Source organism: Vitis vinifera, chromosome 13 (assembly GCF_030704535.1).
Source record: "Vitis vinifera cultivar Pinot Noir 40024 chromosome 13, ASM3070453v1".
Taxonomy (NCBI): Eukaryota; Viridiplantae; Streptophyta; class Magnoliopsida; order Vitales; family Vitaceae; genus Vitis; species Vitis vinifera.
In genome coordinates, this window is record NC_081817.1 from 7,717,423 (window position 1) to 7,741,528 (window position 24,106).

Consider the following 24,106-nt stretch of genomic DNA (forward strand, 5'->3'; position numbering starts at 1 on the left):
CACTGGATTGGTGGAAGAGCTGACTGTGGTGCATCAGTGGCAATCACATTGTGAGGCTACATAGTGTGGATGACAAAAGGCGCTGTCATGGCTGTGCAGATGTGGGAAGGCAGCCAACAGAGGTGAGAAAAATAAGAAAATGGGAGAGAGAGAAAGCACCGTAGAGGGAGGTGGTATGGGTGTTGAGAGAGAGAAGGGTCCTATGGAAGGGGTACTGAAATGGAGAGAATAAGAAAGAAAAGGAAAAAAGTAAAATAGAAATGAAAAAACCAAGAAGGAGAAAAGGAAAATGAGAGATAAGATGGACGGGGGTGAGGGAAGGTCTGGTCGTTGGGTTTTTATTAGATGAATGGTGGGGATTGAAACAAAAAAAAAAAAAAAAAAAAAAAGGAAGGGCATGATTTAATCCCACACATGATATGAAAATTTTGACCAAAATTTAAAAAGGAATGAGATGAATTTGGAGTCTACAAAGAAATTAAATAAATGATATTTTTAATTTGATATAAAAATATTTTTATTAGTTTTATTAAAAATATTAGCATTATAAATTATTAAGGATTTACATAAAATAAAAATAATATAATAAATTCATGAAATTAAATTAATTTTGAAAAATAAACTAAAATATTTCAAATGAAACAATATGAACTTTACATGTATATAAAAAAAATTAAATTAAGTTCAAACCCGTAATCATTAACTATAGCTTTCAACTTAAATTTAAAATCGTAATTTGCTATTATGATTTTGACCATTTTAAAAATAAAATTCAAACTGTAATCACTAATTATGTTTTTATAATGGATACTTATATGAGAAAATGCATTACACCACGAATTATTTTTCAACAAAATTTAGTTTATAAATTATTTTTCTATCAAAAATCAAATTTTTCTAAGAAGAAAAAAAAAAGACATTGTCATGATTTATCAACATTTTTTTTAGTTTTTTCTATGTTTTGACTTTCAAATGAAACTCAAAATTATTTTAATATCTTAATAAATTTGATTTATATGCATGGAGTAAAATATCAACGTCCATCATTTGTTTTTTATTTGAAAATGTGAAAATATGATTGAAAAACTAACAAAATAATGGAATTAAAAATTTTGTCAAAAGAATAAATATATTTAGTTTTATAATTATGCAATTAAAACAAATACATACGACGAGCTTGTAACATTAAAGGAACAATATCATGGGTCATTAATTAAAAAAAAAAAAAACTATTTTTATATTTGCATTAAGAAGGGGGAGTTAGTAACTCAAAAAGGGGAAAGAAAATCCTCTTGAATTTGTATTAAGACGTGGGGTGTTGGCAACTGAAAAACATCACCCCTTGTACTTGTGTTTAAGATTTAAGAGGTGGGGTGTTGCTATCTCCAAAAAGGAAATGAAAACTTGTTGTACTTGTACGTAAGAGGTGGGGTGTTCATTACTAAAAAAATGACAAGGAAAACCTCTTGTATTTGTTTGTATGCATCGAGACGTGGGGTGTTGCCACCTCTGTTGCATGGTTTTTTTAAGTCTCATCTTATCTCAGTGAATGACTTCACAAGTGAGCATCACTCCCTACCATAATTATGTGTTCTTCTCCCGACAATGGTAAGGTATTGAATTGATATCCACCCAAAAAGAGATTTGAGTTGTTGAAATATATATTAAGAGATTTAAATAGTTATATATGATATCATCTTATTGATGATATATTATAAGGTTTAAATCTCTTAATATATATTTCAACTGCTAAATTATGGTATAAATAAATAAAGTCAAGGTAGACCAATACAAATAAATAGAATCGGGTATAAATAATGAGAACATAAAGTATATATATGATACCATCTGATTGATGGTGTCTTTTTTATAAGTATCAAAAAAACATTATTTGATATTGTAACCAGACTCTTTTCTTCATCAATGATTTATGACAGTATTTAAAATTTGGTTCTCTCGATATCATATTTAAAAAATATCCTTTTTAATTATAAAATATTACAAATATTCATTTTTAAGGAAATGTTTAGATTCCCTTTGAGATCCTGATCTTCATAATCAAATTATTAATTATTTAAAAAAAATTATTAAAGACATTATTCATACTTCCCATACATGAATCCAATTTTTTTTCTCAAAAGAAAAACCACATGTTTTATTACCATACATTAGAAAGTGCAAAATAATCTTCAAAAAATTTAGGTTATGTTTGATCTTTAGGAAACAAACAAAATATTAAGGAAAATGAATTATTTTATTTTATTTTATTGTGAAAAATAGGAAATAAAATGAGATATTTTTAATAAAGTTAAATAAATAAAATGAGTTTGATATAATATATAAAAATAATTTATTGATCTTAATTAAATTTACTTTTTACTTTTCTTCATTTTTTTCTCTTCTACTTTATCTCTCAATTTTTTTTTCTCGTACCAAACATAGCCTTATAGTACAAGTTTTATTTTTATTTTTTTTTAATTTCTCAATGATAGATTTCTTCATGAGATCAATTCAGATTCCCTCCAATTATTTACTAATTATTATTTTTTAAAATATGATTTAAGGAAATATATATGGTGCAATTAGTCCTCGTACTTTGATACCTTCAACTCTAGATGTAACTACTTATAATTTTATTTATTTATGTTTAAATATGATTGATAGAATTGTATGTGGTGCAATTCGACTGCTCACAATTTAATATCTTCATCTCTACATACAACTACTTTCAATATATTTTTTTGACATAAATTGATGACGATATCTTCAACCCTAGATATAACTAGCTATATATGTATATATTTGATTCATACAGATAATCTTAAACTTGGATCCACCTAATCCACGTTAGTATCCAGGTCATGGTGGTCATGGTATAAAATTGATCCATGATTAGAAGAAGACGATAATCCTAAGTTTTGATCCACCTAATCCATTTAGCTAAAATAGGTCACGGTGTTCATCGTACCAAATTGAGTATAGACAAGAACAATAAGAAATCAATCTCGACAATCTTAAGTAATTAAACATCTTTTCGGGGATATTTTTAAAATATTTGTTAAAAACTAAGTATTGAAAGCAGATTTTAAAAATCATTTTTTAAAATTTTTATTACTAAAATGTTTTTAGAAATTTGAAATGTTTTTAATTTATTTCATATTGTTAAATATTTCTTAAAAATAACTTGTATACATACTATTTTATTTTTAATTATTTTTTAAAATAAATAAAAATAATCAAAATATATCTTTAAAAAACATAAATTTTGATTATAAAAACTAATGATAATTGTGAAAAGAATTATAAAAGGAATAAAATTCTATTAAACACACGATAAAAATGATTTTGGAAAAATTATCTGTCTTAGTAATTGTCGCTTTAAATTATTTTCTCAACTTTTCAAAAACACATCATTTTTATGAGAAAACATTTTCAAATTTGGAAACACATTTTTCAAAATTATTTCTAAACAAGTTCTTATATTGGAAGAAAATTTGTAAAGATTTTATTAGATTTTCGATGAATCCAAATTTATTTATAAAATAATATAAATCAAAATTGAATATAAAATATAAATACGTAAACTTGTTTGAAATGGAAATGAGAAAAATATGTTTTTAGTTCAAATAAAAATTATATAATATTATAAGAAAATATTTTTTATTTTAAAATTAAAAATAATATTAGTGATATAAATATTATCTTTAATTCAAATAAAAATAAATTAAAAAACTGTTCCGTGTGAAAACCGCGTAAAACATAAGTATTCAAAATGAGTAGGTGACGTAGCATATATTTTAATTCCTTGTTTGGACGTTGGTACGTAAAATTATTATGGAAATGAATCATTAAATAACACAAGTTGTTTGGCTGCGATGGAAAGGAAAAGAAAATACATGGAAGCTTTAAGAATTTTCACCTTATCCTTCCACAAACAAACAACGACTTCAAACTTCTTTATTTTAAGATATTTTTAAGTATTTTTCTGTCTCGGTTCAACTTCCCAAATCATTTAATTTTTTCTTACTAATCAACCAATCATAATTAATAATTTAAAAATTAAATGTTTTATTTTATTTTATTTTATTTTTTAAAGTGGAAAAAAATTATTTTAATTTGGTTGTTTATTTTAATTTAAATGTGAGAAAATAACATTTATTTTGGAAAATATTTTTGAGAGTGAAGACGTACTCGCTGGTGACGTGGAGGATACTCTATCGACCCCACTGCCAGGTGTGACGAGGAGGGGGATCTGGTACACTTTGCCATGAGGAGGAGCGAGTGGAGGGTAGTTGTATACGCGAGGAGGTGAGGGAAGAACAAGAGAGTGTGTGTATATCTAAGTGGGTGTTCATAAATAGTGCGGTGCATATAGAGAATATTTGCAGTGACAAGCGTTTTATCTGGGACAGCTCTCTTCACGTTCGTCACCTTCGACTTTCTAGAGAGAGATAGAGAGAGAGGGACAGAGGTTTTTTTGGAGAGAGAAACGGCGGTTTTTATAGGGAGAAACTGCGATGTTTTAGGGACAGAAAAGTGTGGTGTTGGGGGAGAGATACGGGGTGTCTAGACAATGCTGGTTTTGTCCATTTCATCGGCGGGAATTCTCCGATATGGGTTCGAGTGCGGTGGTAGGCGGTACTAGTATCACCACCGGTGGCACCACTTCTTGCTGCCACATGGCTAGGTGGAGATGGGACCACCACTGCTTTCTCTCATCAACCTTTGTCTTCTTTATTGCTTCCTTCGTCGTTTACGGATTCATTGCGGGTGTCTATGCTTGGCTTTTCGTCAACCCTCATGCGCCTCTGGAACTGGCCTCGCTGGGCTGTCGCCCGGACAGTGAGGGCTCCTGGGCGATTGGTGTTTTCTATGGTGACTCCCCGTTTTCTCTCAGACCCATTGAGGCGGTATGCCTGGATTTTGCGTCTTCCTTTTTTTTTCCATTTTTTCTTTTTAAGGTTTCTTTGATATGGTTTTGGCTGATAAGTTGATTTTAGGATCTGGGTATTTGTGGGTGTTTGTTGGTCTTTTTTGGAATTTTGATTTTTCTGAAATGTGGATCCGAAATGGGCGCAGATGAATGTGTGGAGAAATGAAAGTGCAGCGTGGCCTGTGGCCAACCCTGTTGTCACATGTGCGTCGGCTTCGGATGCTGTTTTCCCTAGTAATTTTGTTGCTGACCCTTTTCTCTATGTTCAGGTGAATGAACTTTTCGTTTGATTTTGTGAACTCTCATCTTTTTTGTTCAACCAATTGTTTGGAATCCATACAGTTTTAGGGCTGTGTGGGGTTTTTGGTCTGGGTTTTTCATGAAGAGTGCTAATGCCATGAAGAAAATCAAATCATGATGAGCTTGTCGCTTTTTCTAAATTAAGTGCGCACACATCTGATATTTTATCAATGTACTGCCTTGGTGTGAAGGAGATTATGCTGTGTTTAATGGTGATTTTATGAAAAAAAATTTAGGTTTTTTTATACTTAAAATTTTTATATTTCAATTAGAAAGATTAAAGGGAATTCCTAGAATTACTACCAATAAACACTCTTTCTAGAATCGCCACCGATAAACACTCTAAGATGGTGTTTGTTTTTTTATTTAATTCTAAATAGAATCTTAATACTTAATAGTATTAAATATTAGGTTATTTGTTTTTATAGTATTTTATTTCTATTAAGTATTAAAAAGTAAAAAAAATCATTGTGTTATTTTTTCTATTTAGAAAAAGCCATATATTTTGATTTTTTCTATTTAGTAAAAAGTTTATAATAAGTCATGAAAAAGTAAAAAAACAAACAACCTAAATTCTAAAATTAAATGGTTTTCAGTAAAAAGCCAAAAAAATAAATACCACCTAAGTTAATTTAAAGATGTATTTCTATTTTTTATATATTTAGTTTAGTTTTTACTTAGAGTGCAAATGTTAAACTTTATTATAATTAGTTTAATAACTCATTTGATAGCAATTTTAGAAAACATTTTTAATATTTCTAATACTTAAAAATTTTTATCTTTTGAACGTTAAAAAAACTAAAAACGTTTCCTAGAATTAGTCTCAAACACATTTTAAGATTATGTTTACTACGTGATCTTTCTAATATTTTGAAAGATAATCATTTTTAAATATTAACAAAAAGGATAAAACACTCCTAAAATCATTATTAATGATTTTTAAATATTTATAAAAAATAAAAACACTTCCTAAAATTACTATTACCCGAAATTGATATGATAGGATGTGCGGGTTTGCTGAATCCGTAGGACAGAGAGGAGAACTCTCTGTGGAATGTTTCTTGTCCTAGACGTACACGATAAAAAATTTCAGACGTTTTTGCAACAGGGGACCACCCGATTCAACTCTAAAGAACCACTGGAAAGAGTTTTGGGAATAGACACAGTGCATTGGAGTGGACTTTCCTGGTTGAGGCCAAAGTTGATGGACTGTTAGTTCCGCTAAAAATGATCCTGTGATTTTGACAGAGAGCCAACACTATTCATAATCGTCATTCCACTAAAATGATACTCTTTTTACTCTCTACCAAATCCGAATAAACTAGTTATAAATCATATTGTACAAAATATAGTACTTGTGTACTCCAGTCTCAAACCTCTCTACGCATTTTATTTATTTATATTGATGATGTTTGCCTAAAATCATCTGATCATTGGTATTCCTTTCAGTTTCTTAAGGGTTCCACTGTCTCATGTCTTCTGCTTAAACTGGCATTTGAGGACAGCATAATTTCATAGTCATGAAGATAGGTTTTGCTTGGTTTTATGAACAGCATCTTCTAAGCTCATTTGTAGATGTTCTGTTGTGTTTTATAACTGTTGAATTGCCATTTTTTGGTTTGTTCAATGTGCTTTTCAGATGCTCTGAAGATGACTCAGTTTTAAACAAATGCATCTTTGGAATTCAAGAAGCTGTTAGCTTGGATTTGTTTGTTATAATTGTGTCCTTTTATGAGAAGTAGTTTAATATTATTTTAAGGTGTGGAGTGGTTATAATGATGTGTTCAAATATCAACTGCCCAGGCGAAGCTTCCTGTTGAATGGAAACAAATATTGTTCTTTTGGGTGTGTAAGGCCTGATCTCTATTTTGAAAGTCAATTTTCTTCAAAACCACCTTCAGCACATCAAGAGGGAACTGGCTTCTCATGCGATCAATCATTTTGGTGAGGGGAGGTGTTTATTTGTTTGTTATATTGGCTGATAATGGGGTGTCTTTAGGATTTCTTCTGGTCTTCCCTCTAAAAGAGATTCCCATGGTTTATATTGCATATGGGTTTGTGGATCCTAGCATTTTGGGTTTGGAGGTAGGAGGTCGGGTGGGTGGTTGCTTTGGGTTTCAAGGGTTGGATATCTTCTGCTTAGAGAGAATAGATTGTGGTGGGGGCTCTTTCATTGGGTTGTCCTTTTTTCTTTCTGGTCAAATGTTGAGAGAATTGAGCAACTTAGTGTAAGTGCCCCTGCAAAATATTGGGATACCGACAATTCGATGTTTTATCTTGATAATTATTTCTTGCTTTTGGGATGAACAGTCATCGTGTCATTTGTTTTCTTCAGTCATTCAACGATCCGAGAACTTGTAGATTTTTCTCTGTATTAGTTGATAATGTGTCTCAGGGTAAGTATAGGGCTTGTATTCCCTTGTTTTTGCCTGCAAGGTTTTGATTGTAAGTAGGAATAGTCATAATTTGGTTTGAAAAATGGATTTAGCGATTTATTTTCTTTTCTTGTATTTATTTTTTGTTCATTCCGATGGTGACTGTATGGAATTTTATTGATTTATTTTCTTTCATTGCATTTAGAGCCCGTTTGGTGAAGTGTTTTAACATTTCTAATATTTGAAAATTGTTATCATTTGAGTGTTAAAAGGATTAGAAACGTTTCCTAAATCATTACCAAATACACTCTTAACCATCCTCAAGTTATGTGATCCAAAGATTCTGCGCAAGTTGATGGATATGGTTAGTTCATGAGAGACTAGAAGCAAACGGGAGAGACTTGTTCTTTTCATTTGGGAATCATGGGGAACCTAGAAGAAAATGAAGGGACTGATGAAGTATCATTCTTTGAATCTTTTCATTTGGGAATTATACTATTGAACATATTCGATTGATTTTCTTAATTTCTCAAACAGTATAGAGGACATTGACAGAGAGAATAACTGGAAAAATAAATTTAGGACTTGCTTCCATTCTCTCACACCATAATACAAATGAAACATTTGTGCTGCTTGAGGCTTAGCTCAAGTGGTGAGGGGTGGGGTGGAGAGGTGGGAGGTTAGGTTGGTTCCCAGTGGGACTAAAACAAAAATGTTACCTTTCACAATACCTTTAGTTAAGAATTGATTAGTGTCTAGTCTTCACATAGGGAATAAAAAATAGACTCTGAGTTCAGCTTCTGGCTTATAATGTAAATTTAACTTTAATTTGTTCAATAATAGCAGTAATGGAAAACTGAAGTCTTGTCTGATTGGGATTGGGCTTTGGCTTGGGCTTGTAGTAATAGTAAAGAAAACCTATGCAAGCTCATCCATTGGCCCTTTAAAAAGAGCATGAAGATTCATGTTGAAGAAAGTAAAACTTAAAAGCATGAATAGAAGTATTCAAGCTCCTATGAAATGTTCTCTCTTATGTTCACTAGATAAAATAATTTTCTAGATTTTGGATTTTCATTTTCTAGTTCTTCTCAACATTTTTTGAAGATGGAATGCTGTTCTTGTCACCCTGTCTCATTTTGCTTACCATTGTCTTGAACCACGAAATAAGTTCTGTTGCTTTGATCTGCAAAGGTTGACACCAGATGGTTTATCATATTTGACTGATCTAGGATATAATTTTAGGAAGCATTCTAGTTATACTCTTTGATTTCTCTTTACTTGCAATATTACCAACCAGTAGAATTGTGCTTAGCATGTGGCCATTTATCATCAGATCGATCCTTTGCATGATTTTATTGGTCACTGGGTCACATGGGATAGGGATAGGGATGCAGTGCAGAGGAACCAATCCAAATATGAATATAAGGTTTGGGTTTAGATGGAGCGTGCCTTAGAGGAGTTTAATAAGGAGAATGTCAGTTCAGCAGTGGGTCTATGACATCTTTTAATATTTGCAGTTGGCTGTCTAGTTCAAATGCAACAGGAAGTCTTTTAATCCTAAATTAAATACTGAGTTTGCAGACACTTTTGACATAGAAGAAACTGCCCCTCTGAAGTAACAATTGGTAGTAATGATGCTGTAATTGTAATGTGGCTGTAAAGATGTGGCAAGGAGTTAGGGTCCATCAGTGATTGAAGATGCAGCCTAATGGTCCCAGGGTGATATTGACCTTTTTTTTGCTTAAGAACTTTTCAGATACCATAAATGAGACAGCTGGTTGTAGTTGTCAGGTCTGTAGATATATTCAACCTAAATGTAAAGAGTGCTATTATTAGTCACTGATAGAAATATGCATTGCACTTGAGCCCAACTTGCATTTACATCAGTATGTGACCTCCTATCATTCTTTTCAACAAGAGCATGAATTTCAACCCTTCTTTTCAACCTAGGAATGTTTCTCCATGTTGACTTGAGGAGTGCAGAGAGAATCTCTCTTCTTTTCAACCTTTGCATGAATTTTCTCCCTGTTGAGTCAAGTAGTGCTAAGAGAATCTCTCTCTCTCTCTCTCCCTCTCCCTCTCTCTGCTTTTTTCTCTCTGTATGTGCATCTGTTTTGTGTTATGTTACTTTCTCTTGTACATTAACTTTATCCTTGCATGTCATCCTACTTTCTCTTGTACATTAACCTAATTGTTGCATTCAACTTTATGGGCATCATGATACAGGGAGACACACTTTTCCTATTCTATGAAACAAAGAATTCGATCACAATGCAAGGAGATATTGGGGTCTCAAAAAGTGACGATAAGGGTGCAACATGGCAACATTTGGGTGTTGCCTTGGATGAGGAATGGCATCTTTCGTATCCATATGTCTTTGAGTACCTTGGCAAAGTAAGATTTCAATTTCATAGAAACACATTATGTTCTATAAACATCCGTTGAACCTAGCATTTGCATGTAAATGCAACTTACATGATATCAATGCGGCAAAAGTCAGGAATATCAGATGGTTTTGATCAACTGGATGTACCCCATAGCATTAGATGGTGGAAGTACTTTGAAAACTTTGTAAATCAATTGCTCAAAATTCTTCTGCTTTATTAATTTTTGGTCAGGAATCTTACATTTTGCCACACAGACGAGAGCTCAATATGAAATTTTCTGGTTAATCTCATTTCTTTTCATTACTTCACTTTCTATTGTTTCTTACAGATATACATGATGCCTGAGTGCAGTGGTAAAGGGGAGCTCCGCATCTATCGAGCACTTAACTTTCCCTTGCAATGGACACTCGAGAAAATTATTATTAAAAAACACCTAGTTGATTCTGTTATTATTAATCATGATGGGAAATATTGGATTTTTGGTTCTGATCACACTGGTTTTGGTGCCAAGAAGAACGGACAGATGGAAATCTGGTATAGTAGCTCGCCATTTGGTCCCTGGAAGCCACACAAGAAGAACCCTATTTTTAACACTGACAAGAGATTTGGTGCTCGGAATGGAGGCAGGCCATTTGTGTACAATGGAAACCTTTATCGCATGGGTCAAGACTCCGGTGAAACATATGGACGGCGAGTCCGTGCTTTCAAAGTGGAAGTCCTTACCCAGGATGAGTTCAAAGAAGTTGAAGTTTCCCTGGGCATAGACGAGTCAAATAAGGGTCGAAACGCTTGGAACGGTGCTCGCTACCATCACCTTGATGTGCAACAACTAAGTTATGGCAAGTGGATTGGTGTCATGGATGGAGATCGGGTACCTTCAGGAGACCCAGCTCATCGTTTTATTCTTGGCTGTGCTTCAGTTGTGGTTGTTGTCGCAGTTGTTATACTGTTGGGGTCGCTGGTTGGAGCCGTGAAATGTATTATCCCCCTCAACTGGTGCCCACACAATTCAGGAAAGAGAAGCGATGTTTTCCTGACATGGGAACGGTCCAATTTGATGTCTTCTAAGCTTCGACAGCTCTGCAGTCGCTTGAATAGAGCACCTTTATTCCTCCGAGGCATGATAAAACCCAACTCCATCATCGGAAGATTGGTAATCTCTTTCATATTTGCAGTTGGAGCTGTACTAGTCTGCATTGCCGTGAAGTACATCTATGGAGGCAATGGTGCTGAAGAAGCATATCCATTGAAAGGACACTACTCTCAGTTCACACTATTGACGATGACCTACGAAGCCCGGCTCTGGAATTTGAAAATGTACGTGAAGCATTACTCAAGATGCTCTTCAGTAGAGGAGATTGTAGTGGTGTGGAACAAAGGGGCGCCTCCAGAACCGAGTGAATTGGACTCGGCAGTGCCGGTGAGGATCAGAGTGGAGGAAAAGAACTCACTCAACAACCGCTTCAAGATCGATCCTCTGATAAAGAACCGAGCTGTTCTAGAGCTTGACGATGATATCATGATGAGCTGCGGTGATATAGAACGGGGATTCCGGGTATGGCGAGAGCACCCAGATAGGATTGTGGGATTCTACCCACGTCTTGTAGAAGGAAACGTGTTAAAGTACGACGGGGAGAAGTATGCCCGAAAGCTGAAAGGGTATAACATGATCCTGACAGGAGCAGCCTTCATTGATGCCCAACTCGCCTTTGAGAGGTATTGGAGCGAGGAAGCCAAGGCAGGAAGGAAGGTTGTGGACAAGTATTTCAACTGCGAAGACTTGCTTTTGAACTACCTCTATGCAAATGCCAGCTCTTCAAGGACGGTAGAGTATGTGAGACCCACTTGGGTCATCGACACATCCAAGTTCTCAGGCGTTGCCATCAGCCGAAACACTCAACTCCATTACAGAATACGAAGCGAGTGCCTCTTGAAATTTTCAGAGATGTATGGTGGTTTGGGGAAGCAGAAATGGGAATTCAACGGCCGGGAGAACAGACGGGATTTTTGAACAGGAATCCAATCGATTATTCACCATAGCCACAGGTAGATTGTAATAGAAGGTGACAAAAATTCTTGTAACTTCCAACTTTGTTGGTTCTTTCTCTTGTGAATTAATCACTCAAAATCTCTTAGAGATGGGAGTACTCTTTAGGATCCCCATAGGTTTACATGTACATTGGGTTTTCTCATTTCTGTTAAGTTATTAAACCTTGCTGAAAGGTGAGATTGGTTTTGAAAACTATGCTTCTTTTACCTTCTTCTGTTGGGAGTCTTCTACCCATCTTTTTCCTGGGGTTTTGGGGGAGAATGAAATGATATAGATTTGCAGATACATGGATGGGGGCGTAGAGGTGGGGAAGTTGGAAGAATGGGTATGTTCCCTGTCCACAGATATGAGCATGTGGAGAGATGGAGAGATGTGGATGTAGTTGGCTTTGGGAGTCCCCAAAACAATGGATGGGGACAGGATGTGGTACCATTCTTTTAAGGCCCCATTAACATACCATACTCATACTCTTTTAGTCAAAATGGGTCCCCATTTAAGGATAAGGATAAACAAATTAGAAGAGCAAGGTGGTTGGCTGATGCATTGGATAAGCTAGAAGCTTTTTTCTTTTTTCCTCTTGAAGGAGAATTCTTTGTTGTACCATAATTTCAGTTTTCTGATTACCAAGACAAAGTGACTATGTTGTTGTGGATGGTGGGTTGTTTGGATAAATAATTTTCTTCCATTACTGGTGAAGCCTACCAACTATCTAAGTGGGTGATGGGTTGCTTGGGATGCAATCCCACCAACAAAGGTAAACCAACCAAATATGCATAATTAGTACGAGGAAAAATAAAATTATTTGTAAGAAGTTAAATAAGAGTAAGAAATATTGGAAAAACCATGTTGAACTTCATATATGTTTTCACATGCTACTCTTATTTTTCTATCAATTTTCTTTTATGTATAGAATGAAAAAGATAATTTAGATTATTTTTTATATTATATTTTTATTTATAAGAAATAAATAATAACCTGAATTATTCATAGTATTATTTTACTTCATAAAGCCTCAAAAATAAAATTAATTAATTTACTGGACAACTAAAATTAGGTGAATTGTATATTTCTCTGAGAGAGTCGCCAAAGGCGGACACCCCATTGACTGGCCCTATTTTTAGAATAAAAATATTCAAAAACAACAAAGCCCTTGTCTGCTCACTCGCTCAAGTACGGACTTCAACCAACTCGCCTCATCAAGCCCGCACTTGTCCATCTCCGATGCATTTCCACAAAAGCTCTACCCCAGATCTGTCTTTGCTCGTCTAAGCCGCCAAGGCCGACACGTGTTGAACGGGAAAAGCGAAAATACAAGTTTGTGTAATCTCGAGAAGAGGGCACTCTCTCTCCCCTGGTTTGAAGGGCTGGCCAATCATGGGCAGCATCACCATGGCCTTTATAGAGAGAGAAAAGAAAAAGAAACGAAAGGAAAAGAAAAGAAAAAGAAAATTAAAAAAATAAAAGAGAGAATAGAGAGTGATGTTCATGATTCAATGTCATGTGCTGATCCCTTCTTATTCATCCCCATCTCCACATTGATCACACTCGGTTCCATTCGATTGTTCGTTCATTCATTTTTTTTTTCTAGGGTTTTGAAATGGAGGAAAGATAAAGCTGGTGGTAGCTTCAGATTCATGGAATCATTCACTTTTATCAGATTGAAAAAGGGGGAAAAGGGGGAGAATATTAAGAGAGAGTCGTCGTTGGGGGCCGTGACATTGCTCTTGCTTCAAGGGTTTTGTAGACAGAGAAAGTGGGCATTGAATTTGGGGAATTTTTAGACGGAAAGAAGGGGAGAGAGATGTTGGCAGTGGCTGGGGGAGAAGGAGCGCAGATGGAGAAAGATTTCGATTCCAAGCTTAGGATTCAGAGCAATTCCTCTAATGGTGGCACTGCTGGTGGCGGCGGCGGCGGTGGCGGTGGAGGTGGAGGGGGTGGGGGTGCGGGTGCGGTTCAGAGATCTAAGAGCTTTGCGTTTAGGGCTCCCCAGGAGAATTTTACTATTCAGGATTTCGAATTGGGGAAGATCTACGGCGTCGGGTCCTATTCCAAGGTCCAAACTTTGCGCCCCGTTTTAATTTTCTTCTTTTTCTCCTAATCTCTTTTTGGGCGTTTTGATTATGTGTTTTTTTCCCTTTTCATTTGTTACCCTAATCGATTAACGGGAAGTGATGGTTTAATGCTGATTATGATTGAGTACCTCCTTCAATCCTTGAATTTATTTGGGGTCTTTTTAGTCTCATTGTAAGATTATAAGATAGCTTATACATATTTATATATTTCCTTGTAGATCAACGGTTGATAATTGTACAGCAAGGATGATGATGATGGTATTGATAATTAATAATAATTCTGGTGTTTGCTTCAGTTTTTTTCGAATGATATGATCATATAAATATATTTATGTATTATTGACATGTAGATGTTTTTTTTTCATAAAAAAATTATAATTATTGTTGTTATTATTATTATTATTATTTAAATATTAAACTTGTTTGGTTCTGAATAATAATGAACTAGATTTTGGTTCCATCCGGGAATACAATTTGTTTTTGTTTTTGTTTTTGTTTTTGTTTTTTTAGTGTTAGATGGTTTTGGTAATTTTGAAAGCAACACTAGGCTAAGAAGAAATATGGGATTCCATTATAGTACTTTTAGGCCAAAATTTTAACCATCTAGGCATGGTGGTAAAAGGTATCTGGAGTGATAAGTTGAGCACAAGCAATCATATATACACTCATTGGAATCTGGGGGCCTTGTTAGAAGTATTAGTTTCAATTGTTATTACACCGTAATGTGTTCAGTTGTTAAGCCATTTGAGCTCTTGCATATCTGAAGTTTATGTCTGGTTTTATTGGCATGCGGGTTTAACTCTGTACTAAAATAAAGAAAATGAGACATTCTTCAGAATTTTGAGGCCATGTTAGAGGTATTAGTTTGGTTTGTTGATGTCCCATAAATAAGTCAGGTTGTTGTACTGTTTGGGCACTTACGCATCTGGAATTGATGTCTGGTTTTAATTGTTAGCATTTGGGTATGTGGTTATTTATTTGTTTCTTTATTTTATATCAATTGACTCCAGGTTGTGAGGGCAAGGAAGAAGGACACTGGAATTGTGTACGCTTTGAAAATCATGGACAAAAAGTTCATCACAAAAGAAAATAAAACAGCTTATGTGAAGTTAGAACGCATTGTGCTTGATCAATTGGATCACCCTGGCATTGTGCGATTATTTTTTACATTTCAAGATACCTTTTCTCTGTGTAGGTATTCTTGGTTAAAATCTGGTCAGAAGTTTAATATTCTCCATTCTTTCTGTCTCCAATTTTCCTCTTGCACCATGCTCTCTCCCATGCTTGTTTTCCTTTATCATATTTGGTTATTTTTTTACAATTTGCTTTATCATTTGACATGGGTCCCTTCTGTGGATTTTGAAGATATGGCACTTGAATCATGTGAAGGTGGAGAACTGTTTGATCAAATAACCAGGGTAAGTAGCAAGACTGTAGAGCACATATTCATCCTCTTTTTGGGGAAATGGAAACTTCCTCATCAAGTGTCTTCTTGTTTGTTCTCAAAAATTTAAAATATCTAAGCATTCTTAAAATGCCTAGCCCTTGAAAATGGACTTTTAGGGTCCATAGTGTTAAAATGATGTGATCTAGTGAAGGAAAGACAATGAAGGAAGAGGGGCATAGCAATTTAGTCATGTTCCTTTTTTGGTTATTCATGTTAAAAATTGCTTTTGAATTAAAGCAATTTCATTTGCAAAGACCATAATTCTTCTTATAAACAAGAGAAAGAATCCTGCATTATAACCAAAAAAACATGTAAAACTATGAAAATTATTTGTGAGAAAATGTAAAGTTGTTACTCCTGTTTCTCAAACCAAGACAATTCAAGATCTTCACTAGGAAAAATTGATTGATGACCATGCCACTGTGTATGAAAAATGCAGTTTATATGCTATAACCAGATCCTATGATTGTCCTGACTGATCCAGATTTTCCTGATTTGAGATTTAGGTTCATGTATATGAAGTTGACCCCAGATGCTAGCTATTGGGATGGGGATTGACTGACGGTTGTGGTTGTATTGGTGCATAGATATTGGCAGTAGCGACAAGTGCGGTGAGGTAGTAAAAAGAACCTGCAAAGCCGTCGGTTCTTTTTGGTTTATCTGCAGGCTGGTTCGAATCAGCTTGTTTTAGTATGCATCTTTATGAAATCTGGAAAAGAACTTTGTGGTTGATTCAACAATCACCATGCTTGTCACCATTGGCAATACTTGCCCTACCACTGCTATGACACCAGTACCATATTGTTGCTGTAACTGTTGCTGTTGTCAACAGTTATCATATACATGAGCCTAACTGCACTAAAAAATGTGGTTATCTGGTATAGTCTGCACACTGCTATTTCTCATTTTAGATAAGTTTATGTGGCTTAGGAGTCATGGTATTGTTTGTCAGTCAAGGTTTGTTATTGAGTATTTTAACTTGATCTGGTTTGAGAGGTGTGCGATGCTTTTACATTTTAAAAAAAAAAAATTAATTCATGGTTTTATACTTATTTTGTTGGTGATGAAATTGAATTTGTTCTCCTGTATAAAATGAATTGCAGTCATTGTAAAAGGAATTACTTGTCTTGCCATGAAATTACCAAAAAAACCATGTTTGTGTTTTACTGTCCCCATTTTGAACATTGGGATGGCAGATATCTTCCAACTGATACCTCAAAGAGAGCCTTACTGATCCTGAAGATATGTACCACACCATTATTTTCCCTTTCACTTGACCTCTATTTTGACCATAGTGGATGACCGAAAAATCATTTTTTGGGGGTTAGGTATTTTAGGGGCAACTAGAAAAACTTTTCCTACTCAATGAATTTTGAAAACTATGATTAATATTGCATGGTATCCCTGAATTATTCATGAAATTCTCAATTATTCAGAATAAGTCTAGAGTAGAAATAGCTTTCTTTACCTACCTGGCAACTCTACCTGAATCTGAATAATTTTTTGGGGTGTTCCAAATATTTTATGAATTAGACCAAAAAATTTTCTTGATCTTAAATTTGTCTCTGCTTCTTGTATGTGGTGCATCATGCCTACAACTGCAAGTTTGCTATTGTAACATCCAGTGAATTTGTGTGAGTGCAGAAAGGTCGTTTGTCAGAGAATGAAGCTCGCTTCTATGCAGCTGAAGTTGTAGATGCTCTTGAATATATTCATAGTCTAGGATTGATACACCGGGATATTAAGGTATTTTAATTGCCTATACAATATTTCCTTTGCATGTGAAAATTATTAACTTTTCATGAATTGCAGCCGGAGAACTTGCTACTTACTGCAGATGGACATATCAAAATTGCTGATTTTGGGAGTGTAAAGCCTATGCAGGATAGTCTAATTACCGTCCTTCCCAATGCAGCATCAGGTAAGACTATCATCCTGTCATTTTTTGATAGGTAAATTTTTCTCCCCATTGGGACTTGAACTTCCCTCCCACAAACCCTCCCCATCCCTTTACCACTTGAGGCAGGCCTCAAGAACGGCTATCATCCTGTCATGATGATGCTATTTTATCAATGACTAATTAACCAAAAACCATATATTTCCTGTCCAGATGATAAGGCTTGTACATTTGTGGGAACTGCTGCTTATGTCCCTCCAGAAGTTCTCAATTCTTCTCCTGCAACGTTTGGGTAAGTCATTTCTTCTGAAAGATTTGGGCATAAATTTTAGATCTCAAATTGCCTTTTAAAAAGAAAATCTTAAATTACTGCCAGTTTTTGTGGATTCATTTGAGGCATGCTTAGATAGCAAGGGATTGGGATGGTGACGTGAGAGGTTCTAGGTCCAAATACCAGTAGGGGCAAAAACTCTCAAAAGAGGAAAAAAGGGAAAAGAAAAAAAAAGAAGAAAAGTGTTGGTTTCAATGGTTCTGTCAGATCATGTACTTTCTTTGGTGGATAACATATTTACTGTTGTTAACTTCATACATACAGAAACGATCTTTGGGCACTTGGCTGCACTTTGTACCAGATGCTTTCTGGAACTTCTCCTTTTAAAGATGCAAGTGAATGGCTTATTTTCCAAAGAATTATAGCGAGAGATATCCGATTTCCAAATTACTTTTCCGATGAAGCTCGAGATCTCATTGACCGGCTATTGGTAAGCACAACTTAACTGCTGGTTAGCTTCAGTTAAGAAGTGGTATAACTTCAGCTGATTTTTTTTTTTCCATATTTCTTTTTTCTTACTTATTTTGAAACAATAGTTCATTTCATCTTTTTCTTTGGCTATAATACTGAAAAGGCTTAAAATAGAATTTAATTGATTGGGTCCTCTTAACTTCAATCTCTCAAGCAGTAAAGGGAGAAGAAGCTGGAAGTGTGGTCTGGATTTGGTTTCTTAGTGCCCAGGCTAGGGTTAAGGTGTGGGGACGGTAGGTGGAGGGGGATAGGTTGTTTACAGTCTCATCTATTTGTGTTAGTATCTCACAGTTGTTGGCTTCCTTGTTTTTTCCTGGGATAGGTTCTTGTTACTTGTTTTTGTTCTCTTAGCATTGTAGGGCTTGGTTATGTCACCCTCTGCTTCGCTGTTTCTTTGTTTCTTAGGCCGGTGTCTTTGGCTTGGGTAGTGGTTTGTTGTTTTCTCCTTTTGCCTACTTTACGGCGCTCTTTGTATACTCTGTGTGTACTTGGTGCACCTTTTCTTTGGGATTTTAATATATTTGCTTATTTACCTATAAAAAAAATGGATTTAATTGGTGGGTCCTGAGCTATGATTAACTTGTAAAAAATATTGCATTTGTATAGCCTTGCTCTGTCATCAAATTGAGAATGCATTTTTTTTCTTTGAAAAACCTTTGTCTTTCTATATGGTGTTCTTTTTTATCCCAAAAAGAATGTTACGATAGAGACAAGTTCAATGGTATACTTTTTCAAGTTCTTTTAGTAGAACCACTTCATGTATATATGCATATGTATATGTATATTTAAGTTTATATATTGCCTAATGTTCTTAAGATATAATATTATGGGTTTTGGGCATAAAAATTTATCAAATATACATAGGCACATCTGTATGTATGTATAAAAGACATGTTCAATGGATCACTAACTGGTGTGGCGAATAATAGAGGAGAAGCAAATGAATTTCCAGGACAATTAGGCCTACATTAATGATCCGCATTTTTTTTTTTGATAAGAGTATTGTATTACGAAAAAGCGCTAAAATAGCAGCTTAAGATGTACAAGAAAGAGACTCACCCCCTTGCAACTGAAACAAAAAACCTATTCAACAAGATGTACAAAAAACAACCTTCCCTCAATGGGAACCCATCCAATCAATGAAATCAATTAGCATTGAAGGACCATCTTTTATAAACAATTTAGACTCCGACCAAAGTAAATATACAAAAAACGCTTTCAGCTTTTAGGATCCACATTGAGCCACTATCTTTTGATATCTGTGTTGATGATTGTACTGTACTGGACTGGACGTGTGTAAGAAGTAGTCCCATGGTGGATATTACTTTTCTAATAATGTAGGTAGTTCTAGAAACTAGAGGATGGATTAATTTCCAGTTAGAACAATGTATGTTATAAAACCCCCCCTTTTCTTTAAAATAAAATGTTTTTGACCCCCTTGTTATCATTAACATACTGGGTTTTGTTCAAGGCATGAATCAATTCATCTCTTGGGGGATTGATTTTGAATTTTTTGGATATGTATGATATGTGTCTGGAACCTGTTTAGGCTTTTTCCCATTTGTATCCATGTCCAACAAGTGTGCATGTTTCCATGTCTACTTTTAAGGAGTGACTGCTTTAGGGGAACATATAACTTGCCTGGATGAGTTCACAAATCTTCATGCTTGATCCTGCTCAGTTGGTGGTTTTTGCTAAAGATTTCATATGGCATGTGAAAGTTTTTTAAAACTGCTGTTGTGTGATCATCTTGAAATGTATATGCTTGACCCTGTATTCAAGGGCCTGTTATTAGCATCCAATTCTGGCTGCCTGGTCTAATTGAGGGAATTTTGGTCTTTGGATTGGCATTCCAATCTTAGGCTACCAAATGCTATTTCTCTGGACTTTATTCAGTGATCCAGGAATACTTTAGAGGAGAGATTTGGTCTTTTTTCTTGTTCTTTTTCATTTTTTTTTTCACGATGTCTTCTGTTTAGTGGGTTTTTTTTAATACATTTTTTCTTCACCTTTTGTTGGGTGTTCCCTATATACCCATTGTGTACTAAGGCTTTGGCCCCTCTTTGTACTTCTACGTTTATTTGCTTATAAAGAATGCTATTTAAAAGGAAAAATGGCAGGATGTGATGTTTGCCCCTCATTTTGCACAAAACATAGTTGAAAATGGTAATGAAAAAAAATCAATGCATGTAGAATTTTTAAATGGCTCAAAGCATTTTGTTTATGAACTAAAATTTATGAAGCATCACATTCTTGATGTGAAGTAAAAACCTTCCTTTCATACTTCAAAATGTACATGCTCATAAAGGAAGGCTTGTAGTTAGAAAATTTAACAGAAAAAAAAAAGGGATGGAAATGAATGAATAATTAAGATTTCAAAATAAAATTTTATTCCTAGATTTAAAAAAAAAAAAAAAAAAAAACTCTAAAGCATTTTATTTACAATACTTAAAAATTGGACTTTTGAATAATTTTATCACGTGATTTGGACCTTTTTGTCTAATGTGTGATGTACATACTTTTGGAGAAAAGTAGTTGCATGTCACAAGGTTGTATCTTGTACAAGCCCTGCACCTTGAGACGCTAGCTTCAATGGATTTAAAGCCCTAAGGCCAAAACAGTAGTAGATGTTTTACCTTCATTTTTCACATGGAGCAGTCCTCAAGACATTGGTATCAAGTAACTTCTAAAACTGCAGATTTTATACTGAATTTCTGAATAGAATAATAAGTGATAATTTTGTTTCTGCTTCAACTCCCTCAATTAGATGTGATATAATTTTATAATCTGCAACTATGATGCAGGATACAGAACCCAGCAGAAGACCAGGTGCTGGACGTGATGGTTATGCTTCACTCAAGATGCATCCTTTCTTCAATGGAGTTGACTGGAAGAATTTACGCTCACAAACCCCTCCTAAACTTGCAATGGAAGCGATGGTGTGACTTCAATTGTGCTTTAACTCTCTGTCTCTGTCTCTGTCTTTCTTTGTCCCTCTTTTCTCGTCTAAATCCAACTTCTGTTGCAGTTTTGCAGAATTTGGTAAAAAAAGGACTCCTCCAAAGTAATTTATATTTGTCTTAACTTTTTCAGGCTCATTCAAGTGAAGGAGATGATGGTCAGGATTCATGGAACCCTGCACACATTGGGGATGGCTCGGCAAGACAAAATGATGGGAATAGTGGTGCCACGTCATCTTCTGAAGCACCTGGTTCTGTAACTAGGCTTGCTTCAATAGATTCCTTTGATTCAAAATGGTATTGGTTTGACATCTTTAACTTGGTGCCTGGCATTGACCTTCTTACTGTTTGAAAACAACAATATCTTTCTTCAACATTGAGTTCTCTCTGCTGTGAACTTAGGGAGAGATCAATATTATATTGTTGTTTTTTGTTGTTGGTTGGTGAAATAAGAGTCAGAAGGTGAAAAATTCCTGGAAGAGATGGATTGGCATCGATTCTAAGTAGGTCATGTTTTGAGAACCCATTTTTTGTGGGTTTAGGACAAATCCATATTTGTGCAAAGCAAAAATTTTGGCCTTGGAGACACTGTTTTGAATAATCTTCTGGTGTGGTTGTTTAATTTCTCTACTTGTATGGCTGTTGATTTAATTCTGATTTAGAACTCTGCAGCTCCAGCAAGCTGCATCAGCATTTGAGGAAATTCTAACACTGTGTTAGCATATTCACAGGCAACAATTTTTAGAGCAGGGGGAATCAGTTCTTATGATTTCCATGGTGAAGAAAATACAAAAACTAACAAACAAGAAGGTGCAGCTTATACTCACCAACAAGCCAAAACTGATCTATGTTGACCCTGCGAAGCTGATGGTAAAGGGAAATATAATCTGGTCTGACAACCCTAATGACCTCAGCATCCAAGTCACAAGTCCTTCACATTTCAAGATTTGCACGGTATGTCCCTTCTTTCCCAATCTTCTGTTTTGGGGCACATTTCCTTGGTCATTTTTTTACCTCTTCTAAAGACATTGCAATTGCTGACCACATGGACCTAATATTGGACCATTCAGCACTTTCTGAGATGTAGGGATATATTAGAACTAAAAGTTTACTCTGATTAAAATGAAGAAAGAAAGCAATAAGAAAAAACAAAACAAACGTTTAGTGCCAAGATGGAACTAAGAAGCTTGTTCTTCTACTTAGTTTGCTGGTTGCGTTGTGTGATTTGTTGCTTCAAAGCTTGTGGGAAAAAATAAAATAACGTGAAGTAATAATGGCAGATGATTTGTGCCCCCAACCTATCACCTTTACATCTCACATCTTTCAATTTTCTGTATTCTTGCAGCCAAAGAAGGTTATGTCATTTGAGGATTCAAAACAAAGAGCATGGCAGTGGAAAAAGGCAATAGAGGGGCTTCAAAATCGATGAAATCTGTTTCTGGTTTCAACAACAAATTCTTTGGATATTTGACATTCTAGAGGAACAAGGGGATCCTTAACAGTCGGATGCTCCTGAGAAATATTTATTTACTGAAAAAGAGAGATTCAAGTTGCAGAACCGGCTTTTCAAGGTGCAAACCATACCCCCTCCAACCACCCCTTCCCTTGTGGCTTTGGAACTCAGTTTGTTACAAGGGGATATTGTGCCCATTCTGCATTTGTATGGTATGACATGCACACAACGGCAAATGCAAAATGTGGGGTTTGTTGGGGATGTGTTCATTACTTGTTGATTGTAGAAAAGGTACAAGCCATTAATGAAAATTTATTATGTGAAATCAGTACTGTGGCAATAGAGATTCCAACCACTTAGGGTTTGTTTTAAAACAACCTGATACTTTTCAAGTATTCCATTTTGTTCTTGTAGAGATGGATGAATTTTGCTCTGAATGGTATCAGATGAGCTGAAGCTTTCCACACTGTTCAATTGTAGCATACAGTGCTTGTTTTGCAATTTGATGAACTTTCCCTTTTGGTTAGTCTACTTCACTTATTAATGGAATGATATCAAAATGAATGATTTTGTTGTCCAGCTTCCATTTGTCGGCTCATTTCATTTCACCCTTTAGTCTATTCCTTTAGGCTTATGTCAATTTCACTCTCTTGGATTGGCAATGGAAATACCCATGCTATAGCAAAATCTGGGTTCTCACAGAAGATTAAAAAATCTGAAGAAAAGAAAAAGGAATAGACTAAAGGGTGCTTTCTAAATGACCCTTAGGCATTGACTGCTTTCCTTTTAGGGCACGTGTGGCACTTGGAAATCTATTTTAATTTCCCTGTTTGGATTACTTGTTAAAAATGAAAAATGTAGGAATAAAAGTTCCATTTCGATAGAAATCAAGACTTGATTTTATCATGATTTTGATTCATGTTTTTTAGCACATGCCATGATTTAACTTAGGCCTTATTGGGTAATTATTTTTTAAAACAGTTATAAAAAAATAATTTTTAAAAACTATTCTTTGATGCTTTGTATAACCAAAGTTTATTTGAAAACTTAAAATTATTTTTAACATGTCTTTAATATTTTTAAATGTGTTTTAAAAATAATTTTTATGTCCATAACTTTATTTTTAATTATTATATATGTTTGTATAATTATTATTTAAAACAGTTCTCGAAAAACAATTAAAAACAACTAAAAGAAGTTTTCTGAAAGCAGTATATTTTCTATTTTATGATAATAATAATAAATAAAAAAAGTTTATGATTGTCAAACATATTTTTCAAATTTTTTGTTTTAAACAATAGAAAACTGTTCTTGAAAATAATTGTCAAATAAGCCCTTAATTGTTATTTCTATTTTCAAGTATGAGAAAAATTATAAATAAATAAAAAAATTTGTAAGTTTTTTCTCTTATTTGCGCATTAAAAAAATAT

The 24,106-nt window shown here is 34.5% G+C and overlaps 2 protein-coding genes across 3 annotated transcripts; both read left to right on the plus strand.

Annotated features, from left to right (window-relative positions):
- Positions 1 to 4,386: 4,386 nt before the first annotated feature.
- Positions 4,387 to 12,259, plus strand: LOC100242107 (glucosamine inositolphosphorylceramide transferase 1). Its single transcript, XM_002262610.4, has 4 exons — positions 4,387 to 4,910; positions 5,080 to 5,202; positions 9,835 to 10,002; positions 10,324 to 12,259. The coding sequence occupies exons 1-4, from the start codon at positions 4,614 to 4,616 to the stop codon at positions 12,004 to 12,006; spliced, it is 2,271 nt and encodes a 756-aa protein (XP_002262646.1). The 5' UTR covers positions 4,387 to 4,613; the 3' UTR covers positions 12,007 to 12,259.
- Positions 12,260 to 13,385: 1,126 nt separating this feature from the next.
- Positions 13,386 to 23,255, plus strand: LOC100264394 (3-phosphoinositide-dependent protein kinase 2). Of its 2 annotated transcripts, XM_019224491.2 has the most exons (12): positions 13,386 to 14,098; positions 14,336 to 14,375; positions 15,128 to 15,308; positions 15,483 to 15,535; positions 17,209 to 17,310; positions 17,377 to 17,485; positions 17,675 to 17,753; positions 18,057 to 18,222; positions 21,068 to 21,202; positions 21,357 to 21,520; positions 21,955 to 22,177; positions 22,569 to 23,255. In XM_019224491.2, exons 1-12 carry the CDS (start codon positions 13,929 to 13,931, stop codon positions 22,650 to 22,652), a joined length of 1,506 nt encoding a protein of 501 aa, XP_019080036.1. In that variant the 5' UTR covers positions 13,386 to 13,928; the 3' UTR covers positions 22,653 to 23,255. The 2 variants fall into 2 exon arrangements, with proteins under 2 accessions (XP_019080036.1, XP_010658681.1); XM_010660379.3 differs by lacking the exon at positions 14,336 to 14,375.
- Positions 23,256 to 24,106: the final 851 nt, after the last annotated feature.

What these genes read in the sequence shown, in the direction of transcription:
- LOC100242107 (XM_002262610.4), top strand. Translation starts at nt 4,614, where the DNA reads ATGGGTTCGAGTGCGGTGGTAGGCGGTACTAGTATCACCACCGGTGGC. An exon ending in ACCCTTTTCTCTATGTTCAG is followed by an intron (nt 5,203 to 9,834) that starts GTGAATGAACTT and finishes ATCATGATACAG; the next exon opens with GGAGACACACTTTTCCTATT. An exon ending in TCTTTGAGTACCTTGGCAAA is followed by an intron (nt 10,003 to 10,323) that starts GTAAGATTTCAA and finishes TGTTTCTTACAG; the next exon opens with ATATACATGATGCCTGAGTG.
- LOC100264394 (XM_010660379.3), top strand. Translation starts at nt 13,847, where the DNA reads ATGTTGGCAGTGGCTGGGGGAGAAGGAGCGCAGATGGAGAAAGATTTC. An exon ending in GCGTCGGGTCCTATTCCAAG is followed by an intron (nt 14,099 to 15,127) that starts GTCCAAACTTTG and finishes AATTGACTCCAG; the next exon opens with GTTGTGAGGGCAAGGAAGAA. An exon ending in TGATACACCGGGATATTAAG is followed by an intron (nt 17,311 to 17,376) that starts GTATTTTAATTG and finishes CATGAATTGCAG; the next exon opens with CCGGAGAACTTGCTACTTAC.